Below are 25,212 nucleotides of genomic sequence, written 5' to 3'. Positions count from 1 at the left end.
GTGCGCCCTCTACCCAGGTACCTTGAACCATTCCAACTGTTCCTCAGATCTTCCATGCCCCTAGTCTCTAGAGGGGAGGAGGGTGGGAATTTAATCATATATAACTACCAGGTAAGTATGTTCAAAAATTTATTTTATTATGAAAATATCATTTTTAAACATCTGACTTACCTGGTAGTTATATATATAGCTGATTGACACCTTTGGTGGAGGGGTCAGAGACAGCCAACATCTTTGGAATTTTGCTTAAAAATTAATAAACCAACTCAAGGTTCTTACCTGGTTTAAGGAAGCTGACTTCAATGAACTCCCCCTCATTATGTCTGCTTTCCTTAAGAGGTCCAGCGATCCACTCAGGGGGCTGAAGACCTCTAGGAGCTGCCAACCGGTATACCAACCTCTATGTGACAGACAACCTATAATACCCTTGTTCCGGGCGCTGCCAAGGAACAAACTGATTACCTGACTAAAATCAATGATTGCGCTAAGATTATGTCCAATCTCCACAAACAACCATAAAATTACAACTATTCCAAGGCAAGAATCAAGGGCATTGGTTTATGGGATTGCAGGGTAGTCCCCTCTCCCACTACTGAATTAGCTGCTATAAACGGTCCCAGTGTATAGCAGTCTCTCATAAAGCGTTTGTACTTGTTTCAAGTAGTGTGAGGCAAACACTGACTTGCTTCTCCAGAAGGTAGAGTCCATGATACTTTGTAGGGACCTATTCTGTCTAAAGGCTACAGAGGTTGCAACCGCTCTGACCTCATGGGTTTAACCTTTAGAAGCTTAAGGTCCGCTTCATTACATTCTGAATGTGCTTCCCTTATCAACTGTCTAATGAAAAAGGATAACGCATTCTTTGACATTTGTAGAGAGGGCTTCTTAACTGAACACCAAAGCGCTCTGACCCGCCCTCAAATTCTTAGTCCTTTCCAGGTAGTACTCTCAGAGCTCTTACTGGACAGAGGACTCTCTCTAACTCCTCACCTGTGATCTCTGCCAGATTCATAATCTCGAAGGACTTGGGCCATGGTTGTGAAGGCCGTTCATTCTTAGCTAAAAAACCCAATTGTAGAAGCAAATTGCTTTGCCTTGTCCTAAAACCGACGGTTTTATTGAAGGCATGACTTCACTGACTCTTTTTGCTGTCGCCAAACAAACCAAAAATAGAGTTTTCATTGTGAGATCTTTCAATGAAATGTCTTGCAAAGGTTCGAACCTATCGGACATGAGAAACTTTAGGACCACATCTAGGTTCCACGCTGGTGAGATCCTGACTTTTCTCTTTAACGGTCTCGAATGATCTGATAAGGTCTTGGAGATCCTTATTGGCAAGACAAGTCCAAGTTTCTGTGTCTGAAGACCGCTGCCAACATGCTCCTGTATCCCTTAATAGTAGAAACTGAAAACTTAAGTCTCCTCTTAAGGTAAAGAAGAAAATCCGCTATCTGGGTCACAGAGGTACTGGAAGAGGACACAGAGTTGTTTTTGCACCAACCTCTAAAAATATCCCACTTGGATTGGTATACCCTGATGGTAGATGACCTCCTAGCTTGTGTATCGCTCTAGCTGCCTCCTTCGAAAATCCTCTAGCTCTTGTGAGTTTTTCGATAGTCTGAAGGCAGTTAGCTGTAGAGCTTGGAGGTTTTGGTGATACCTTTCCAAGTGGGGTTGTTTGAGTAGATCTGGCCTTAGGGGCAGACTTCTCGGCGTGTCCACCATCCATTCCAGTACCTCTGTGAACCATTCTCTTGTTGGCCAAAGGGGGACCACTAGAGTCATCCTGGTCCCTCTCGTGGGACACGAACTTCTGAATGACTCTGTTTATGATCTTGAAGGGGGAAACGGCGTACACGTCCAGGTTGGACCAATTTAAAAGGAACCCATCTATGTGCATTGCCTTGGGATCTGGCACAGGAGAGCAGTACGTCTCCATCCTCTTCGTTTGAGCTGTGGCGAAGAGGTCTATGCATGGACGACCCCAAATCCGCCACAATTCTCTGCAGACATCTTGGTGAAGAGTCCATTCTGTTGCCAGGACTTGACCTTTCCTGCTCAGACTGTCTGCCCTCACATTTCTTTCCCCCTGAATGAAAACGTGTTACAATGTCACATTTTTCTCCTTGCCCCAGATAAGGAGTTGCCTCGACGTTTCGTACAGTGACCTGGAGTGAGTTCCTCCTTGTTTGTTGATGTAGGCCAACGCTGTCGTGTTGTCGGAGTTGACCTGCACCACTCTTGTCTTGGACTGAGTGTTGTAACTCTTTGAGGCTAAAAATATTGCAGTCAGCTCCTTTTGATTTATGTGGAGCTTCTCTTGCTCTCTGGTCCAGAATCCTGATACTTCCAACTTTCCCAATGTTGCTCCCCACCCCGAGTCCGACGCGTCGGAGAACAACACTAGGTCTGGGTTCTTCTGTTTTAATGAAAGGCCCTCCTGAAGCTTGACTGGGTCGTTCCACCACTGAAGGCACTGTTTCATCGCCTCTGAAATGGGGATACACTCTTTCTCTAGTTCCTGTCTTCTCTGCCCAATACCGATTGAGGTGGAATTGGAGTGGGCGAAGGTTTAGTCTTCCTAAGGAAACAAACTGTTCTAGCGAGGAAAGGGTCCCCAGCAGGCTCATCCATTCCTCACCGAGCACATCCGTTTCCCCAGAAAGTCCTTTAATTTTACTAAGGTCTGTTCCATCCTTGATGGTGACGGAAAAAACCCGAAAATCCTGACTGAATCCTCATCCCTAGATACAGGATCTCTTGAGATGGGGTCAGATGTGACTTCTGCCTGTTTACCAGAAGTCCTAGTTCCTCTGATAAACAGACTGTCGTTTGAAGATCCTCCAGACAGCGATTGAAGGAAGGAGCTCTGAGAAGCCAGTCGTCCAGATACAGAGAGGCCCTGATGCCTCTCGTGTGCAGCATTCCCGCTACATTCGACATCAGTCTGGTGAATATTTGGGGAGCCGTGTTTAGGCCGAAACAAAGAGGCCGAAACTGGAATACCTGTTCCCTGAAGAACGAATCTCAGGTATTTCTTGAAGCCGGGTGGATAGGAATGTGGAGATATCGTCCTGAAGGTCCAAGGAAACCATCCAGTCGTGTTGTCTGACTGCTGCTAACACTGATTTTGTTGTTTCCATGGAAAACTTCGTCTTTTGTACAAACACGTTGAGGGCACTCACATCTAGTACTGGTCTCCAACCCCGAGCTCTTGGGAACCAGGAAAAACGGTTGTAGAATCCTGGGGAATCCAGATTTTGTATTTTCTCTATTGCCTGTTTTCTGCAATAACAGAGAAAACTGCTGTCGAATCGCCTGTGCCTTGGACTCGTCTCTGTATCTGGGAGACAGATCTATTGGTTTGTCTGCCAAAGGGGCTTTCTTAGGAAAGGGATTTTGTATCCATCCTTGAGTAGTTGAATGGACCAAGGATCCGCTCCTCTTCTCTCCCATACCTGCCAGAAGTTTAACAGCCTGGCACCTACTGATGCCTGAAGGAGGGGAACGTCAAGTCCTGTTTCTTCCCTGTCTAGAGGCACTCCTTGCTGCATATCTTCTACCAGCCCTCGAGGAACCTCTACCTGAGGGCCGACCACGAAAAGGCTGAGATCCCTGAAGCACAGAAGCCTCAGCCTTACTCTTTTTTAGTCATGAAAGTCGTTGGTAAGACTTTCTTTGCTGTCTTGGTGATATAAGATCTTGTGTGGTTTTCTGAGCTAAGGAGGAGAAATCTCTTTAACCAAGTCTTGAGGAAAGAGGTGAGAAGAAAAAGGGCGTAAATTAATTCCGACTTTTGACTGGATGTGACCCCATTAGCTAGGAAAGAGCAAAGATGGGTCCTTTTCTTCAAGATTCCTGCTGAGAAAAGCGCCGCTAATTCGCTGGCACCATCTCTGATTCCTTTATCCATACATGACATAAGATGTACAAATTCTTCTTTGTCCGGTCGTGCTGAATAATCCCATCTTTCTTCCCTAACGCTCCCAGGGTCCAGTCAGAAAGTTAAAGACCTCAAAGGCCCTAAAAATTCCTTTGAGGAGGTGGTCCAACTCTGATGTTGACCAACAAAACTTTAGTTTTCCCCATGGCCACTCGGCGAGATGAATCAACAAGATTCGAAAGTCTCCCCTCGGGAAGATAAGGCCAAACGATTCTCCAGTTTGATACCAAATGCTAGATCTTGAAGCTAGTTTGGCTGGAGGAAAAGCAAAAGCTGTCTTTCCTTGTTCTTTCTTTGAAAGCATCCATTCATTCATCATTTTGAGAAGCTCTCTTGGGAGGAACGGGGACAAAACCATCTTCATAAAGATAGCTGACTCCTTAGGCGCCTTCCCAAGAGTAAATTCTGAAGGTGGGGAACGAGGAGCAGCCGAATAAAGTTTTCAGGAAAAAGTCCGCAAAAAAGTTTCATAAGTTTTTGAAGTCTGATGAAAGTTGAAGGCCTTTACTATCTTCTTCTTCCGAAACTTGTTCAATCAGATCCACAGGAGACTGAGGATATCATCAATCTCTTCTTCTGATTGGCCAAAACCAAAGAAGCGACTTCTTTCAAAGTATCACCTTGGCGCCGGCGTCCTGGTGTCCAGTCTCGTGAGCTGGTGTCTTCGCGTGACGCCTGGCGTCCTGGCGTCCAGATTCTTGACGCTCTGGCGTCCTGGCGACCAAGATCTTGACGCCTGGCGCCCTGGCGCCCATCCTCTTGAGCTACTCGGCGTCCTGGCGTCCAGACTTCTGATAATCATTGTTCCGTCCAACCTTAAGGTCGCTTGAGAACTGGCCCTGTGCGACATCTGTCAAAAGCTTCCTCAGGCTGACGTAAAATGATTGAGGTTTCTTGAATAGGCGAAACATTTTCACGTTAGCTGTCCCGCCCAGCAGCTTTGAAGTCAAGAGCTGGCGCCTGTGCGACATCGGTCAAAAAGTTTCAGGCTCAGGCCCGTGTAGCCATCGGTGGACAAACGCTGCATCCGTCTTATCTGCAGGCTGAAAGACTTGCATCAGGGAAGAGAGTTTCCGTTGCATGTCCTGAATTAGACTGATCTGCGGAGCTACCTGTTGCTGGGGATCGACATGGGGAGCCGCAATATCAACTACTAATTCATTTTCATCAATGCGATTGTTGGAAATGAAGTTTCGGGCGGCGCCTCGGTCTTATTTCGTCATCAGCGGGAAGCAGAGACGGAAAAGCCCGCCGTCTTCGACAACATACGTCTGCTTTTCACTGGAGAGCAATTGTCAGAACTAAGAGGGAACGCTCTGGGCTGCTCCAGTGACTACATCCCGGAGTAGGAAGTGTCAAATCCACGCCCTCCACAGGGGGAAGTTTCCTTTGAGGGGTCTCGATAAAGTCGTATGGGCGCCAGTCCCTTCTAGTAACAGCGTCCTCCGACGAGGATGAAAACACTTTAACCTCGCCTTTCCTATGGCGAGGGTGAGCGTCCTGGGAAGCGTCAACAGGTACGCTCGAGGGGACGACTGCTCGGTAGCTAAAGCCTCTCGCCTCCCTTCGTCTGTCGACATTCCTTCTCACAGGGGTTGGTGAGCTTGGAAGAGGTCTAGGACTAGGAGCACGACAGGACCGAGCAACCGCACCCTCCACAACACTTGCACTCTTATTTTTCTCATTAGCACTTGAATGTTTCAGATCTCTGACATTCGACCATAAATCCTCTCTGTCTCTTGCGAGGGATTCTACCTTTTGTCCAAGGGTTTGAATGGCCGTCATCATGTCCTTGAGGGTTGGTTCCCTTATCAGTATCAGTGGGGGTTCTGGGACTACCACTACTGGGGAATGAATAATAGGATTGATATGAGGAGAATCTTCAATTCCTGACTATCTCTAAAAAGAGCGAGATTTACTACTCCCGGCTCTTCTGATCCTATCCCTTTCAAGCTTAGAAACATATCGGTAGTAATCCATCCACTCTCTTTCTGATAAACCAAAACATTCATCACATCTATCCTTTAACTTACACCTTTTCCCTCTGCATTTTACACAAATGAGTGGGGATCCAACGAGGCTTTAGCAAGTCGGGTTTTACACCCTCACACACATTCTCACACTCAAGCAGAGTCAGACATCTTGGAAAGTGAAAAAATCGTAAAGAAAAATCCAAAAGACAAAAGGTCAAAATCAACAATATCTAACAAATCCAGAAAATCCAAATCAAATCCAAAAACGAGCGAAAGCCAAAGCCAAAGTGTACTTCACCAAAACTCTGTGAAAATCACGGGCCAAACGAGCAAAATTCTTAACGATGCAACCGGTATGACGGCAGGGAAGATCTGAGGAACAGTTGGAATGGTTCAAGGTACCTGGGTAGAGGGCGCACTAGTGGTACACCTGACTACCCATCGGCGATTGCCGCGAGTTTTGAAATTCTGCCGCGCGTCAGGGACTTAAGCTATATATATAACTACCAGGTAAGTCAGATGTTTAAAAAACCCTCTCTCAGGACTTCTACAATCCAACTCTCTGCTCTTCTCGCTTCCCAATGCTCCCAAAAGTGGAAGAGTCTTGCCTCTACAGGTGTGAGGAGGACTAGATCCTCACTTATGTGCAAGTGGTTTATCAGAGGACTTCTTGATTGCCTGAGGGGTGAAACAGGCGTTTCCGCAAGGTCAGGGGAAGCCTCCTTGTCTGCCTCTACCCCGAAAGGGCTGAGGTTGAACTGGAGAAACTGTCCTAGAGTTGAAGGCCAGAGACTCTCTAGGTTGCCTCACTGATTGTGGGAGAAGGTCCTGAAGCAATCTGCAGCACAGTCGCCTGAGGAAATAGGTGCTTCTTGTCAAGAGGAGAGAAAGAGAAACCACGACAGACTTCTGGGAAGGTGTAACTCCCTTGTTCCTCGTATCTCAACACCAAAACTCCCTTTCCTTGAGAATTCCCAAAATAACAATTCAAACACAACAGGTCACTAATACCTTTACCTAGGCATGAGATGACACCCAAAAAATCAGAAGAGAAGCCTTCCAGAATATGAGGGCAATCCTTTAATTTGTGGGCAAAAGATCCTACTGTCCAGTCGAGAAAGCTCAGAACTTCTAAGACCTCAAACAAGTTTTTGATAAGGTGGTCCAATTCCGCGGACGAGAACAAAATCTTAGCTGAATTGAACACCGACCGTCTGGAGGAGTCAGTTAACCTGGAGAAGTCTCCCTGGGAGGAGACAGAAGCTCCCATGGATGGGGCCTCTCCGGTCACATAAGAAAAGTATCTTCTCTGCAACAATCTAGACAGAGGACAACTAAAAGAGGCTCTTCTCTGCTCCCTCTTGCTTGAGAGCCAGCATTCCACTTCACGGAGAGCTTTCTTAGCTGAGGAGGACAGCACAATTTTAGGTAGCCCCAAAGAAGTCGTCTGATTGTCCATTAAGTTTAATCATTTTGAGATAGCTGGAGCTGCAGGAGAAAGAGGTCTGGAAAAGAAACCAGCAAAATCTGAGAATAAGGCATACTTTAAGGAAAATGAGATTGTTTTTTGAAAGCCACTTCTTCCTCTTCCTCAGGAGAAATTGGCGACAATTCCACAATGGGCTGGGGGGTTGATGGTGCTTTCTGAATTAAACCCAGGATGTTATCCAATTTGTGTTGGATCGACTGACAAGAAAGATCCACAACAGAGGGAGCCTGTCATGCTGCAGAAGATGAAGAAAAAGACATAACTGGGAGCAAAACTGCAACTGCTGGAGCAGGAGTAGGCAGCACGGAAGAAGACATGGGTGCTGCTGAAGAAACAGACAAAATCGGGCGCTCAGAAGCGGAAATAAGACTTGAGCGGCAACAGAATATCTTGCAGCAAATGGTGAACAGGCGCCAATGGGCGCTCGGGAGCCAATGAGCGCTTGGGAGCGGACAGGCGCATGGGCACCAGCGGCCACTCAGGAGCCAAGGGGAACTCGGCTAAGGGGTGCTCAGGAGATGATGGTCACACAGAAGACAAAGGGCGCTTGGAAAGAGCCACACAAGAAGGAGCAGCATGTTCTACTGGTAAAGAAGTTCTGGTGCCACTGGGTGCATTGGTGCCAAAGACTGCTTCTCAGATGCCAAAGAAGGTTCAGGTAAAGCTGATTGTTCAGGAACTACAGGAACAGGAGCTGGGAGCATGGGCACTGGTGAGTGCTCCAATATCACTATATGCCTAGGCAAATCCTCTGAAACTAAAGATGGGCTCTTAGAAGAAGATGATGTCCTCAGTGCAGAAGAGTGCTTACGAGCAGTAGCGCACTTAGTAGGCAGAACTTGTCCCACTAACTCTGGATGATCCTGGGAGAAACGTTCCGGACTGTCCCAAAAGCTACAGGAAGGCAGATGTCCTGGAGAAGTTTCTTTAACCTTCCTAACAGGAACTGCAAGAGGCTGAGAAATACCTGGGGCACGCCTCTTCAGGGGGCGAGATTCATCTTGAAAATGCCATTGGTGCCTAGGAATAGAGTCACTACTGGAAACACTAGATGAAAGACGATCCACTTCCATAGAGAAGCCTTTCCAGCAGCACTCTATCGTAACCTGGGACTTGGCAACAGGCACGACTGAGGGGCAACTGCCTGTGGGCAGATCCCACCAACCTCCTTTGGGCTGCCAGTTTGGCTCCTCTCAGGTTTAGGGGAGTTTGCTAGGGACCTTGGCCTAGGAGAACTGGCAGGACAGACAGCCACCTCCTCTACTAACACTTCACCATCACATTTCACGTTCACCTTGTCCATCAGGACTTTAACAGAACACCAATATCCTCCATTATATTAACTAGTAATCCAAACTTAAGGTTAATTCTAGGTTCAAGGCTGGTAATGAGGCTGGGATCAGGAGTAAGGGAGCCAGGGTACGAAGTGATTGGTACAGACAGAGTTGGGGGATCGGGTGGAACAATAGACAAAGAATCAGAATTATCAGAAACTGATTATGCAAACACCTGACTAGCTAAAGTCTTCTTGCTACTAGCTCTAGCTGCTGCTTTCCTCTTTTTGTCCCTGTCTAATTTGGTCAAATGACTACTCAAAGTCTTCCACATTTTAGGATCCCAGAAAACACATTCCTCACAAGTCAAATCAGGGGAACATATTTGACCCCTCCAAGATGTACAAAGAGTATGAGGCTCATAGCAGGCTTTAGTCAGTCGCGTACTGCAGCCTTTACTGCAATATCTAAAACTTTGAGAGCCCGAATCGGACACTGTTGACAAGCCACCAGTCAAAAAATTCTCAAAATTGGTAATACTGGTCTCCTGTGAAAACCTGACACTACCTAATTGTGCCAAAAAAGGCTACCATAAAGGGAATACTTCACCAATGATTCCAAGACGAAAAGAGAAGAGAAATTAAAAAAAACTGCTGCTGCCAGTCACTGTAACCACAGCCATCAGCTGACAGAAACATACAGAGATCGTTTGCTAAGCTCGTTCCTCTCTTACCCCAAAAGTGGGCAGGGTCACTCACCTGGCCAAAACAAAAGTAGCGCTACCGCGAATTTCAAAATCCTAGCTGCCGGTTAATAGAAACTAATAGCTATGTAATTACTTGGTAAGTAACTAATATAAAAACAATACTATATTTCACACAAGTACTCTTTCCAGTTAGATATGTAAAACTTGAGAATGTTTGCCTTGCCTCAAAAAGACACAAAATTGTAATCATTCCTATCACTTACATCTAACAAAAGTAAAAAGTTTTATATTACTCAAAAAGAAATATTAAGTTTAGATAAAAATGCCACAGCAACTAAGAACAAAAATGCTACATTACCTTAATACCATTAATATTCTTTTGTGTATCCTTCAATGAACTATTTATATCATCTAAACGTGTTTCTGTGTTTGTCAGCTGTTCTCGTTGTTTAACCAGTTCCTGCAGAGACAAGTTAAAAATAACTACTATGTTAATAATATAGAATACAACTCATAATCAAAATATGGTGTAATGATGTTCAGAATACTCATTTGCAATTAAAGTTGAGGTTTCATTACAAAACAGCACCAGCATTTTGAAGTCACACCTTTTCAAAATGTCCTTCACGTTCTTAGCAGTGCTCATAATTTGTGTTCTGCGTACCTGAATTAGTCTGGTAAGCTTGTAAAAATATCTACTAATCTTAGAAAGGACACAACTGAAAAAGATAGTGACATATACATTTTATTGTCTGTTAATAAAATGCATTGCATTATCCTCAACACCAATGCATCTTTTGCTATCTATGAAAATTTCAATGCTAAACCATGAGACTGACTTGGCTCATGTGTTCTCATTAGCAAATGATCTTAGGTTTAAGAGGAGAACAAGCACTGCAGCCTTACCTTAATTGCTGTTTCTATATGAAAATTTTTATTTGCTTGTAAACTTTCCTTTGCCATATATTTTTTCCTATGTTTTCTCATCTATCACACATGGGCATTCTGTACTGTGGAAGCTTGATCTACAAGTCATTAACTTTTAACCTTGTTCCATAGGAATCAAGTTATAATAATAATAATAATAATAATAATAATAATAATAATAATAATAATAATAATAATAATAATAATAATAATAATATATTTACTATATAATTGTGGATTTTTATTACTCAATAATAATAATAATAATAATAATAATAATAATAATAATAATAATAATAATAATAATAACAATAATAATAATAATAATAACAATAATAATAATAATATAATAATAATAATAATACAGCTTGATGTTCATGGGCAACATCAAGCTGTATGATAAGAGCATCAAGGAAATAGATGCCCTAATCCAGGCTGTACGGATTGTATCTGGGGACACCAGGATAGAGTTTGGTCAACATACAAAAAGGCAAAGTAACAAGGACTGAAGGAATAAAGCTACCAGACGGGAATAGCATCAAACACATAGATGAGACAGGATACAAATACCTGGGACTAATGGGAGAGGATATAAAACACCAAGAGATGGACACGGTCAGGAAAGAATATATGCATAGACTTAAGGTGATACTAAAGTCAAAACTCATGATGAAAGCCATAAACACATGGCATTACCAGTAATCAGATACAGCCCAGGAGTAGTAGAGTGAACAAAGGCTGAACTCCGCAGCGTAGACCCGAAAACTAGGAAACACGTGACAATACACAAAGCACTACACCCAAGAGCAAATACAGACAGACTATATATAACACAAAAGGAAGTGGTGGACTACTAAGCATAGAGGACTGCATCAACATCAAGAGCAGAGCACTGGGGCAATGTCTGAAAACCAGTGAAGATGAGTGGCTAAAGAGCGCATGGGAAGAGAGACTGATAAAAGTAGACGAAGACCCAGAAATATACAGAGACAGGAGAATGAAAAACAGAACAGAAGAATGGCACAACAAACCAATGCACGAACAGTACGAGACAGACTAAAGAACTGGCCAACAATGAAACATGGTAATGGCTACAGAGGGGAGAACTCAAGAAGGAAACAGAAGGAATGCTAAAAGCGGCACAAGATCAGGCCCCAAGAACCAGATGTGTTCAAAGAACAAAAGATTGAAATAACATCTCACCCATATGCAGGAAGTGCAATGTGAAAGACAAGACCATAACCACATAGCAAGCTAGTGTCCGGTGCTTGCACAGAATCATTACAAAAAGAGGCATGATTCAGCAGCAAAAGCCCTCCACTGGAGCCTGTACAAGAAACACCAGTTAGCTTGCAGTAATAAGTGGTACGAACACCAACCTGAGGGAGTGATAGAAAATGAACAGGCAAAGATCAAGATCTCTGGGACTATGGTATCAGAACAGATAAGGTGATATGTGCCAATAGACCAGCCATGATGCTGATTGACAAAATCAAGAAGAAAGTACCATTCATTGATGTCGCAATACCATGGGACACCAGAGTAGATGAGAAAGAAAGAGAAAAAACTGCTAAGTATCCAGACCTGAAAATCGAAATATGAAGGATATGGGATGTGCCACTGGATATTGTACCCATAATCATAAGAACACTAGGCACGATCCCAAGATCCCTGAGAAGGAATCTGGAAAAACTAGATGTCAAAGTAGCTCCAGGACTCATGCAGAAGTGTGTGCTACTAGAAACAGCACACATAGTGAGAAAAGTGATGGACTCCTAAGGAGGCAGGATGCAACCCAGAACCCCACACTATAAAAACCACCCAGTCGAATAGGATGACTGTGATAGACAAAAAGAAAAGAAAAAAAATAATATTAATAATGTCGCACTGCTCACCTGAGCCACCCTGTTGCACTGGCCTAAGTGGCTGTGGTGTGAACCCGTCTAATGGTGATGACAGTTAAATTACTTTCATTACATATAACGACCATGTATCAATCACTTTGTCTTAATATTTACCATTGTGAAACAAAACAATTACTACATAGCTTTTAAAGTAACCATACTGTAGGTGAGAATTCAGCATTTTTTTTTACAAGGCAGTACACTGTCATGTAACATTATAGATATCCATCTGATATTAGCTTATCAATACAAATTTTCAAGAACTCTCAAAAAATTTTTTCAAGATAAGTGCACCATAAACTTTAAATGACATCAATAGTCAAATATGATAGTAGAATCTAGCAGAATGGGTCAATATTTGAGTTATTCTACTATATCATATCATCTGTGTTAGTCAATCAGAGATAAGAGAAAATCAGCCTTAAATCATCCAAGGTACATGTCACTTTTACAATTCTGGTAACCCTTTGAAGAACCATGTCAAATCAAATCTTATATTCGTTCCAGCTCAGTACAGGAGTGAACAATTATCGTATGACACAAACAGCATACCTTCCAGTTTTACCATTTGTCCAAAAATGTGCAGGGTATTGGTATTTAACAGTAAACTCCCATTTCGGAGATGACCCTGTATTCACATACCACTGAAAATTGGCAGACAAAAACATACTATTACAATGTTGTTTTAAATCACATTTAGGGCAAAATCCATGTAAGGGAATTTGACAATTTTACTTATATTTGCAACCATAACCTTGAAAGAGGGTCAAGGTCATAATCATTTGCTTAAAAAAATTGGGGGCCAAACGGTACCTTCCTGTAAAATTTCATGAAAACCTGACAAAATTATGAGATGGAAAAAGTATAACACATTAACTTGGATAAAAACAAGCTTCACCATACTGAAGATGAAGTGTAATTATAATCTTGCAGGTTATCTTGTGGATTTCACTTGTGTGCAATGGAAGCAATGGTAATGACATAAGCAAGCTTTGGGTGAATGCAAGTCATCATGTCACCAACCAGCAAAAGTTAAAACAAGGTAGCACCAATGCCTGGAAATCCCAAGTAGATACACAGGATGACATAGAGACAGATTATCACTATCATAAAGGTGTAAGTTGGTGCTGTTAATTGGAGGTTTAAAGTTGAGAATAGTCTGAACAGATGAGGGTCCAGGTAATACCCTAACAAGGCCTCCTGTATCGCCAATAGACACAAGTAAAAAGATGAGCATCACAGTTGAGGATAGTTTGAACAAATGAAAGCCCATGTAATACACTAACAAGCCCTCCTGTATGGCCAATAGACACAAGTAAAAAGATGAGCATCATGTTGCCAAACCAACCATATGTGAAAGCCTTAAACACAGCTGACACAGAAACAAAAGCAGGCAGAGGCAGGAGGCTGAAATCGAGTTGACAGCAGGGAAATAGGCAGAGAAACAGCTGTAATAGTACAGTGATGAGAAAGTACAGAAGTGATCCATCAACTCCCAAAAGGTCTTCAAGAGAGAAGTACATAACTTTCAAACCTATATCTGCCTTGGGAGAGGAAGCTGAAGGAGCAAGAAAAAATTTAAGGAAAAAAAAACTTGAGGGCTGGATAAGGAAGAGAGAGCAGGAGAGTTTAGTTCAGACATGAATTATATCAGATATAGGAAACAAAGTCAGCATATGCTCCACCAAAACACATCTCTGCTACTACTTAAATAGCTGGCCAAACTCATAGCAAAATACTCATGCAAAAGAACCTACATAATACTGTAACAATAACAGTACCTACAAAAAGAAATAATTAATGAAGAAGAAAGGGAGCAGCTTAGCAAACTCATAAAATCTGGCAACCAGAATGTAATGATATGCAATCTCAGAGGGAAAGAAAAATAAAACAAGAAAGACATGAGACAACATTTCACAAATGTTGGAATAAGACCCACAAACAGAAACAGCCAATCTAAAATACACTATTAAAAACATTGACAAGAAAGAAAATTGACCAAAGTGGAGAGAAGTTGTACTTTACTTTTTCATGAGAAGCAGTCTTTCAATTGTCATGTACATATCCTCTTCATAACCTTCTGCCTGATCTGTCATTAAAGTTAAAGGTGTGCAATGCTAACCTCCTAATATTATTTTTAGTTTTCATACAAAACTGCTGATTCATGAAGTGCAACTGATCACAAAACACATCACTAATATTTTTTTGCTTTACATGAGATGTATTTGCTACTAACGTAGCTTTCAATTTGTTACTTAATCTAAAGCCAACAGAAACATATGCAAGAGATACTGGAAGATTTGATGAAACAATATTAAATGTTACATATTACAATACCTCTGCTGTCTCGATGCCAATTTTTTCAGATTCGTGCAGCAACCCAACACTTCGTTTTGAAGATTCTAGCGTGCGATTTTCAATCTGAAATGTATTCATAATAATAATTTTACTTTTATTAATGAAAAATAACTATACTGTACATATCATATTTTCATGTATAAGACGACCTTTAGATAAAACGAGGTATAAAATTGACAAATTTTCATGAATTTATCTCATATCTGTAGTATAAGATAACTGCTAAATTACAAAACCATCTGTGTATAGGCTAGTAGGCCAGCATTTGCAACAACAGGTATCTTATGAAATCCTGTTATGTAAAGATGATGTTATTACAAATGCTGTTTTACTTATTGTATCCTTAGAAATTCAAAATACAGTATATATTCGCGTATCATGTGACTTTTGAAGACCTAATTTTGAAGCTAATTTTAAGGGGGTCACATCATACACTAAATATAAAATTAGCGTGTGTAATATTCACCTATTAGAATCGTATTATAAAATACAAACAAACGAATATACAGACAGTCCCCTGGTTACGATGGTTCCAGGCTTATGACGTTCCGAGGTTACAACGCTTTTCAAATATATTCATCAGAAATTATTTCCAAGTTTATGATGCATATTCCAGGGTTACGACGCTGTCGTACGCTGATCTGATAGAAGAACCATGGCTCCAAAATGACAGAATAATAAAAATTTGGAGGGTTTTTTTTATGAAAAACTCAATAAAAATGCAGTTTACATCATTTTCAATACACCCAGAGCATTAAAAGTAAGGTTTTCTTTGGATTTTTTATGATTTTTGACGCTTTTTCGGTTTACAACGATTTTCGGCTTATGACCCAGCATAGGAACGGAACACCCCGTCATAAACTGGGGACTGCCTGTATATCTTTTCCATGGATCTTTTGACAAGTTATGCTTTACTTCACTGTATCCAGTAATACTGTATATATTCGCATATTACTAATTGTATTATAAAATGCAAACATAACGATCATGCGGCATTTGCATTGTTTAGGTTTTTGGGAATTTTTGTTTCGGCATCAATTCAATTTCCGTTTAAAGATAACCATGGGGGAAGGTTTCGTCCCATTTGCCATACATGTTAAAACAACAGTAAAATGTGTTCTAAAATGTGTTCTTTCATGCCCCGTAGTTTTGATTAAAACACTTTTCTCTCCAATATTGTTTACGGTCGAATTTGATGGCATATCTAAGTTTAGGAGTTTCATCCATGTTGCCAATGCACGATAATTTATAGTCATTAGCACTTGGACACTGTTTTCTCAGCTTCAGCTAGATACATTTAGCAGCATGGGGAATAAGGGTATACTGTAATGTAAAATGTATATCAGTCCCATTCTACTTAAGGTCATTTGTAACAAAACTAAAGTAATTGTTTACTATCGTACGATGGTTGAAATGCAAGTAAAACAACTGTTGTTATCCAATTTGGTTGTTCATAGTTATGGCCTAGACTGTGTTCAAAGCAAAACAGTTGTGCCTTGTTAGGTTGTTCATGGCTGTACTCATTTACTCAACAAGTATAACGTAACTAATGATAAAAGTATCATTCGCTTTTACTTTTTTTACTTATTTAACTAAAAGATGGGATAAAGAGATGGAGTTAAAGAGGTTAGTCCATAGTAATCTGGTCTCTCAAAAAAGGAACTCGCATGATACACGAGATACATGATAAAATAATTTTTTATGGGTGAAAATTTGGGGGTCGCACGATGCTTAAGATCGCGCATTAACGAGTATATATGGCAAACAAAATGACAGTGTCACTACAAAGTCAATTCTATATCATGTTTTTCCTACACACATCGCTTAACAGGGAAACCATTGTTTTGTTTACGTTTCATCGCCAATCATAAGCAACCCCTAACAAGAATATGATAATATATATAGTATAACAATTATCGTTCGTATGACTGAACTGTTCTAAACAGTTACAAGCAGCCCGAATTTTTAATGAAAAATTAATATTATGTTATCGTAAATGTTATTACTACTGTAATTACACTACGTTACCGAAAGTTAAAGGTTGCTGTGAGTGCAGCCATAACTCGATATTTACATTTTGTCAGCTGGCTGGCCTCGCATAGATAACAGTTGATTTCATCAATATGAAATTATTCCTTGAATAGGCTACTTAATATGAAGAAATGCCGATAATATATAAGGTAAAAATGGTTTTACTACCTTTAATATCACCTTATTTCACAATGTGAATCTTTTCATGTATGTCGGTGGTTATTGCACCAAGGCCGAGGCTAGCCTACTGATAAACATCACTTAGAATTTAAGGTTTGATCTTTAGAATGGTAGTATAAGATGACCCCCAATTTTTAGGGGTGAATTTTATGATTTAAAGGTCATCTTATATGTGGAAATATATGGTAAATCTTTGTTACTGGCTTCTTCTTCTATTTGTCCTAGCTTATACTAATCCCATATTCCATCTTGGAAGTCAAGTTCTTCTACTGTAAATAACTTTTAGCCTAGCCTGAATTACACTGGCCAAAACAAATTACAATTAACTACAGTAACAGATACAATAGAAAGTAGTTTTTCTATGTTTCAGTTACAGTACACTGAATTTACAGAATGACAACTGAATTTTCTTGCAATTTGACTTCTAACTTTATTTAGTAAAGATCATGATAGTGATATCAGAGACATTTGGAAATGATAAAGATAATTACTCCGGTACAAAATGGCAATAAGTATTAAAATATTCGTAAACTTCAACCAGAGAGTGATCAAAGACTAATGAAATTATACTTATATATAGTAATAAAATTGCATCAAAATTTTCAGTGGTGTATATCAGAACATGAATGACAAGAAATAATCTGTACAGTCTTTCTCTACTTTTCCAGTCAGCTCTAATAAACATTTCTTGTCAGTTGTTTGGTTATAAATTCTTCCTTTCTGATACATCTCACAGCAAAATAAAATGTGAAATACTCATATGAAGAATATCTGCAGCAGATGCAATAACATGGCTAGTTTTCAGCAAATAAAATATGATCTAAAATACAAAACTGAATTAAAATAATCATGTTTCTTAAAATAATCATGTTTCAAAATATGAACCACTTATTTTACTTAATGCTCATCCAGTCCTGTGTGACAGACTAAATATCCAGTCAGTGACTGGGGGTCCTTGATAACCACATCACCTTACCCTTTCACTGCCTTGCTGAACTGAAACATGTGAATTAAACCAATTGAAGAAACTATAAGGAGGGTAGCCCTATAATTTTGTATATACAATACATTTTTGAAAAACCTGTATTTTACTAGTCTTTTATGGCTACTTAGTGGAAGGTAATGTTACAGCTCTTCTGCAACTGTATAAACTCTAAAGCAATGTTTGTATAGAGTACACATCTTTGTATACCCACTGGAATGTTTCCAGTATATCCAAGTCTTAGAGGTTATAATCCACATCACTCACTATGAATCATCACCATTACCTATAATGTCATGGGATGCAAAGAGCCACTGTGAAATTCTTCCATCAACGTGTCTTTATGTTTTCTCTTTCACATAACCCCAATTAACTACAGCTCCCATCTTCTTATTCTCATCCAAGTAAGTCTGAGTCTTCCAACTACACAGAGGGGACCAGCTGATATATCATGTACTACTGCATTTTCTTTCGGGTGGTGCAAAGGATATGTCCAAGCAGTATCCATGTCCCCTTCATCATTATCTTATCTATATATGGAACTTTCGTAATCTCCTTTACAGTATCATTTTTCACTCTACTCAGACATTTGATCCAAAATATTCTTAAAGCTTTTCCTCAAATTGCCAAAAATCTTTTTGACATTCTGTAGCTTCACTGTCATACCATTTCATGCATCAGCTAAGCAATACAGATTGTACTAGACTAATGTATGTACAATCTTTCATATATAGTTTCATTATATTTGATCTACAAATCTTATTCAATATACTATACACATAGTTTGATTCTCCATTTTTGAAGTGTCAGACTTTTTGGACCCATTCCTGTTCCTACTATAGAAAAGCTGTTCTAGGAACTTGATAGAAAACATGACTAGACCATGAAAGGTTGGCTTATGTGAAATCTAGATGGGAGCTTCGTCAAAGGTGGATACGCATCACAATCCTTCATGGAAAAACCAGCAGCCAGTCCAATCTCAGTACCAGGACAGGCAGCAGACAATGCCCAGAACAACAGGTAAATCTTTCCTTTCTACCCCAAACCAAGAAAACTACAGCAAGGAGAGAAATGCTATTTCCCTATGACTTTCCTGCAAGTTGGTCGACCACCACCTATTCGCAGTTCAGGACTTCGTGGATTTTCCTGTGGAACTTATCACCAGATCATTCTTGAAAAATTAGGTAATTCACGGATTTTTCTTCAAGAAATGTTCACCAATTACTGTATTTTCATGCTATTTTTGTGACTAAATACATTTTTTGTGATAAATAATGATTTGCTAATTTTCAAAAATTAATAGTAATGTAAACACAGCAAACTATCAATAAAATGTTTTTTTTTTTAATGCTTATTAAATATTAAAGTACAATATACAGTAATTAACTTCCCAGGGTCTCCCCTTGTACTGTACAAAGGAAATGGGACAGCTTCAATACTGTATGAGAGATAATGGATGTACAAATAGGGGTCACATGGATAGTTTTCACACTTAGCTGTAAGCCATATATTTTTATCGGAAATGTTGTAATATGACTTTGAAATGATATTAAATGGTTTTAGATGATAGTTTAAGATATATTCTTTGTAGGATGATATTTTAGGTATACATTTGGTGTCTGAACTATTAAAATAAGCAGTTATAAAAATTTTTAGAGGGGGTCTGGCTTTTGAACTATTTAAATAGCCAGTCATATGCATTTTTAGAAGGGGATGTTGAATATTTGCAGATTTTAGCTATTTGCAGGTGTTTGTGGTCCCTATCCCCCATGAATACCAGGGGTTAACTGTACCAGCTTATCTCAAAAAATCCTTGTGACAGTGGATACACCTAGAAGGGGAAATAATCATCAGAAATGACTGCAGACCTCTCTTTTCTGGAGCCAAAAGCCCCCATTCCATTACTTCCGATAGAATGTGATGCCTACAGTTGGTGCTCTGTGTGGTTCCAGGCTTTGGACAATGAGGCAAGGTAAATGCTGGAGAAGCAGGTAATACAGGAGGTTCTGGATAACTCAAAGTTTTACAGTCAGTCACCTTTGTTAGTTTTAAAGAAAACAAAAGGATGGTGACGATTGTCAATTTACACCTGTTGATTAATTTTCTTAAACTCCTCTCAGGGTGTGGCCCTGGATCATGGTTCCACAATTGAAAGGGACCTCCTGGCATCCATAAATGTCAAGGATGCATCCTTCACTCCCAATGTCCAGGAAATTATTACTATTTAGAAGATGAACCCTATTCAAATGAAACAAACCTACAGCTGCCACTGACTTGAAGTTCAAGCTTCCAAAGAATATGGTGTTCATTTGAAAGAAGTAACAGAAGGTAATAGGAAATACAGAAAGAGGAGATCAGTCTTTACAAAAACATAAATTAACAAATTAATAAATAAATACATAAAAATGTAAGGAAATCATTAAAATAAAAGAGATTTGTATTAGGGTAGTACAGTAATGCATTTCATTTTTGCTTGAACTTTGGAGGCTCCAATCATACGACATCCTCAGGGAGATGTTCCTCAGTCCAACAGTGTGAGGAATAAAGGACCTCTGGAACTGAAACGTTCAACAGTGAAGCACATTTACTGCATATTGGTGCTGCTGCTGAAATACCTTTAATTTATCTGAGTGAGGAAAGTACTTTAATTCAAAGTCCTTTGTTTCAGCCTATCCACTGCTTCCCAAGTTCTACTAGAACTCTCACACCAGCAGCAGCAGCATAAGCATACATAAGCAAGGATTAGCAGAAGACTTAAAAGCTGCTTGGATAATTGGTTGGTGATAGAAGTGATGGCACAAGAGATGTGTACAGTAAACACCTGAACCACCTCATTCTACCAGCAGTTAGGTCTACTTATCAAGTGGGAGAAGTTGGATCTAACACTATCAACAAGACCCATGTACCTGGGCATGAACATCAACATGGTAAAAGTTCTGGTTTGCCCAACCAAGGGCAGGATACATTAATTGCGTTCCTTGATTCAGACTGTCATATGCCAGATGTGGCAATCTTTGACTGCACACCTCATCTCTCTCAGGAGGTACTCACTCTCCACAATAACTGCAAAGAGCAGTCTCTGCGACTAATGAAACCCCTGGTCATCAGTTTCTCAGCTGGATGATTTATCAGCTGCTGATTCAGACATCCTTGAAAAGTTCTGATGATGGCAGGATTCAATGACCACTTTATTGGCATTCCAATAACATCTCTCCCTCTCCAGAGATTTGAATATTTATTATTTAGACACCACAAACAAAACTTAGGACAATCACTAGGATAACAGGTGTCAGGAACTCAAGTTTCTATAAGATAAGAGGAAGCGCATCATCTTTCAGTAAAAGGCTGTATTCCTGAGCCTTTGTTCGGTTCATCAAAAGCAAAACAGTAGTGTGAGGAGTGACAACTCAATGACAGGGCACAAGATAGAGGAGGCTGTGCCATCTCAACAGTTGAAATATTCACTTAGGCAGAAGCCATCAAAATTGATAGGGGAGGCTGTGCCATCTCAAAATAGAAATATTCATTCAGGCAGAAGACATCAACACTGACATTTTACTCAGGTTCATACCAAGAAGGCACAATATTCGCAAACAGCCTCAGTAGAAAGAAATAGTTCTCCCATCAGAACAATCACAGTACCCAAAGACCTTCAGGCCTCTTTGGTGACAAAAGGGTATGCCCTTAGTGGTCATGTTTGTAATGGATCTAAAATGCAAGCTGTCAGTCTGTTGCTTGACCCAGCAGCCTGGCAGATAAGGCACACTAATTCAGTCTCAAGATAACCTGTTAATGTATGCCTTCCTACTGTTCTGACTCATTAGGGAGGCTCTGGACAAGCTTCGGACCTCCAAAACCTACTGATGAACAGCACATCATAACGATACATATTCATTAATACAAAATCAGTTTACCTATGGAAAACACAGTTTAGAAATAGTGAAGGAAAGTGACGGAAACTTTGTTATTTAGTGAGCAACTCTCCCTCGAGGTGTCAACAACATTTTATCATAAAAGAACTAGAATAATGAAGAGAACTTTGTGATTTAGTGAGGGCCTCTTCCTAGAGGGTCCCTTTCTGATACAAGGATTCCAGAATTCTTATATCTACAGAATGACTACTGGCAAGGCATTTTTGTACAGGTTAAAAGATTTATACACTGCATGATTTTCCTTTTGCTACTTGAGTAAAAAAGGATATTACAAGAACATTAACAAACATGTCTGCTGGGATCATTATAGACCATTTCAGCACCTTAAAAGTAAGAGTGTCAAGTAAGCCAGTCACTAATAACTAACCTGTCTCATCTGCTGCAGTAACTCTTGCCGTCTTATTTCAGCTTCCTGAGCAGCCCGTTGTTCAGGCCCTGGAGGTAGCTTGTCAGCTGCCAAATAAGTTGCACTTGATGTGTTCAGGAACTCTACAATAAATTAAAATCCAGTTAACATGGAGTTTCAAATTTAATACAAACTCCTTACACAGCTATACAGTAAACCATTAACATAGTGAAATTAATGCTAAGTCTATCACACATCCAGTGTAAAGTAAAAGAAAATAATGTGTATGATTAAACAAGAAAAAACTTGTGGATACTAAGTCATACCATGGCTCTCAGTTTTTAAGATAATTTCAATGCACTACTGTAGTAGTAATTGGCAACTCTCCTTGAGTCTCCAAAGAAGATACTGCTCTGATTAATAAAAAATACATCAATTGACAGCCAATGATAATCAGTGGAGATGCTTTTAGTAAATCAAACAGCTTAAAATTACTGTCTAAAATACACAAACTACTGACACCAAAATTTTACTTTAAATATGACATAATTACTACTTAAGTCACCTAATAAAATTTCTTCTGTAAGTTCTCATGATTGCCTGCAAAGCAAAATTAGAGCATACTTTTATTATCATGTGATAATACTGTACTTTGGTATTGACTCTTCATACTATTACAAGAGCATCTTCAGTGATACTGTAATCTCAGTTTGTATAATGGTGACCACTTCAAAGTCTGGTATTAATTCTCTAATAAAACTGTAACTTGTTTCATTAAGACTACTATTTATACAGTCTGAGGGAAGAACACAACAGAACTACAGCTCTTGTACTGGATACATCCCACAGTAATCAGAAAATACTGTATATGTACTTTAAAGAAAAAACTTTAAAACTGAACAAAAAAGCACAATGAAACTGAATTATTAAATTAATTTTTAACAATATTTCTGAAATAAATCAATCTTCAAACTGGAAAATTTCAACAAAATTAAAAAAATTCCTCTAATCACATATATGGTATAGCCAAAATATTGTACAGTATACTGCTAAGTATTAACATAGGCCTAAACCTAGACAAATTCCATAGTTACTTAGTAATTACTAGAGTCTCAAAAATCCCAAGACCAATTTTGCATGATGTATTTTGTATTTTCTTAACGAGGCTTCCAGTAAGCTGTTTGGCCATTGCTACCCATATGGCTTTGATCAGGTTCTAATCAATGCATCTTGAATGCCAATTCAGAATTTAGTTATTTCTGGATGCCCATGGGACCATTCCTTTACAATGAAGCACTAAGAACCTTTTATATTGTTCCATCCATCAATGAAGAAAACCGCCTATAAGTTTTATCAAATACTTCTTATACTTAACACCTACAAGCTACTTTCCATCTCAAATTATTATAAATTGGAATATCACTTATCTATCATAACTACTGTATTCTTAACACTGAAAATTAAGATTATTCCATATTACTCTATATATTCCTGCTCAATAAATTAATAGCACATCAAGGTCTCTCATTATATTTTTCATTCAAAGGCTGATGAAATGGACTACCTAATGCTCCTATCCAGCCACTGAATGAAGGATTGTAAAATGGTGCAGACAACCATAATTGCCACCTCAATCCAAAGAAAATAGTGCACCTCCTAATTGAGAAATAAGTATCCAGGAATGGGAGAAAACTTTCACTTTCCCTGATCCTCACTTTTATCCCTTCCCAGTAATCCAGCCATTGCAGCATTTAACACAACATCATAATTGAAATCAGTTCTGAAATGTGGATCTGGGAGTTTATGATGTCTTTAATTATTTTTATACTCATTTTTAGCAGAAATGTTTTAGGCTAACTCACTGGTCTCTTGCACCTCACAGATACGTCATCAAATGCCATACAGAACTGTGACAAATACTGATATTGTCTGGTAACGTAAAAGAATTTTATGTAAAAAGGAGTTATCTTTGTTTACACAGCTGCCATATGCTTTACAGTGCCCTAGACATGAGAAATTGGAAGGGTTCAGCCTGTTAGGGATTTAGCATCCTAGATTAAGTTAGGTTACGCTGCATCCTTTATTTCACTCTGATTCATGAAGCTCTAGGTTAGGTCAAGTCAGGTCAGGTGAAGAGAGTGGGGGATCCCAGCATCCCAAATCATGTTAAGTTAGTAGCTATTGAGTTAGTGGCAGTTAAATTAGGATGTCCATGTTATGGTTTGCCCCAACTAACCTATTATACAGTAAGTGGTGGATGAAAAATGAGCTGATGGAAAAGAATGTAAAAATGGTTAAACACACATCAAAAACTAACAAATAACCAATTTAAATGACTTTAGTTATGGCAAATTGTAAAATTTTACAATGGACACATAAATACCAGTGGCAGAAATTACTATGGTTTGCCCCATTCAAGAGTAAAAAACAAATCTCACATAACAGATTGAGCAGTCTGAAAATCATATCCACCCTTTGTGTGTGGGTATACATCAGTAACAGGCTAGACTATATCACTTAGGTGTTAGGGACCATGCCTGAGTTCATTGAAATATGGTTTCACAAGTTCACGGATCTAGATCTTTCTACCTCAGAGAAGGATCATAGGCTGCAATGGGGCCTCTCTAGTCAATTTTAAGAGATAAGTTTCAGAAGCTCTTCCATCCTAATCTTGACAGCCTATGAAAGGCATATGGCCCAAATTAATAAATAGGCTACCTATTGGCTAAATACGTATATCAACCTTAAATAAAGAACCCTAAATGAGAGGATATTTGTAAAAAAAAAATAATCTTTTACACAGTCTTGTAAACAATCTCGGACCCCACAAGGCTGAGACAAATTGGCCTTGGTTCACAATCTATGCATCTATTAAGAGTTTAACAACTGTTAATCATCTCACCTGACGCCATATCGTCGTCGTCGAGCATCGAAAAGGCTGGTTTGCTTGGATTTAGGGCATATCCACCACTTCGACCATAATTTGCCATGATCCTAGTTAGAACACAAAGATTTGGGACTTTACGCTCCTGTGATCTGGGTTACTTTGCACAGACTGACACTTTGATTGTTAGCTGGAATGAACGTCACTTTTTATTACGTCACTATCACAGCCAGATGATTCAGGGCTGCGTTCAATATGACTCTCTTCTAGCCGAAAACAGTTG

At 39.7% G+C, this 25,212-nt stretch overlaps 1 protein-coding gene across 1 annotated transcript in view; it reads right to left on the bottom strand.

The window, feature by feature from the left end:
- Positions 1-25,212, bottom strand: part of Snap29 (Synaptosomal-associated protein 29kDa) — a 45,827-nt gene extending 20,615 nt beyond the window's left edge. The window contains exons 1-4 of the mRNA XM_067097781.1: positions 24,948-25,212; positions 22,067-22,188; positions 14,554-14,637; positions 9,744-9,845 (exon numbers count right to left, since the gene is read on the bottom strand). Of these exons, the coding sequence (XP_066953882.1) occupies positions 9,744-9,845; positions 14,554-14,637; positions 22,067-22,188; positions 24,948-25,035 (396 nt within the window). The 5' untranslated portion in view covers positions 25,036-25,212. The remainder of the gene's footprint in view (positions 1-9,743; positions 9,846-14,553; positions 14,638-22,066; positions 22,189-24,947) is intronic.

The sequence above is a fragment of the Macrobrachium rosenbergii genome, chromosome 4 (genome assembly GCF_040412425.1).
Source record: "Macrobrachium rosenbergii isolate ZJJX-2024 chromosome 4, ASM4041242v1, whole genome shotgun sequence".
In the NCBI taxonomy this organism is placed as follows: Eukaryota; Metazoa; Arthropoda; class Malacostraca; order Decapoda; family Palaemonidae; genus Macrobrachium; species Macrobrachium rosenbergii.
The sequence above is the reverse complement of the archived record's forward strand: the minus strand, read 5'-3'. Positions and strand labels throughout refer to the sequence as shown.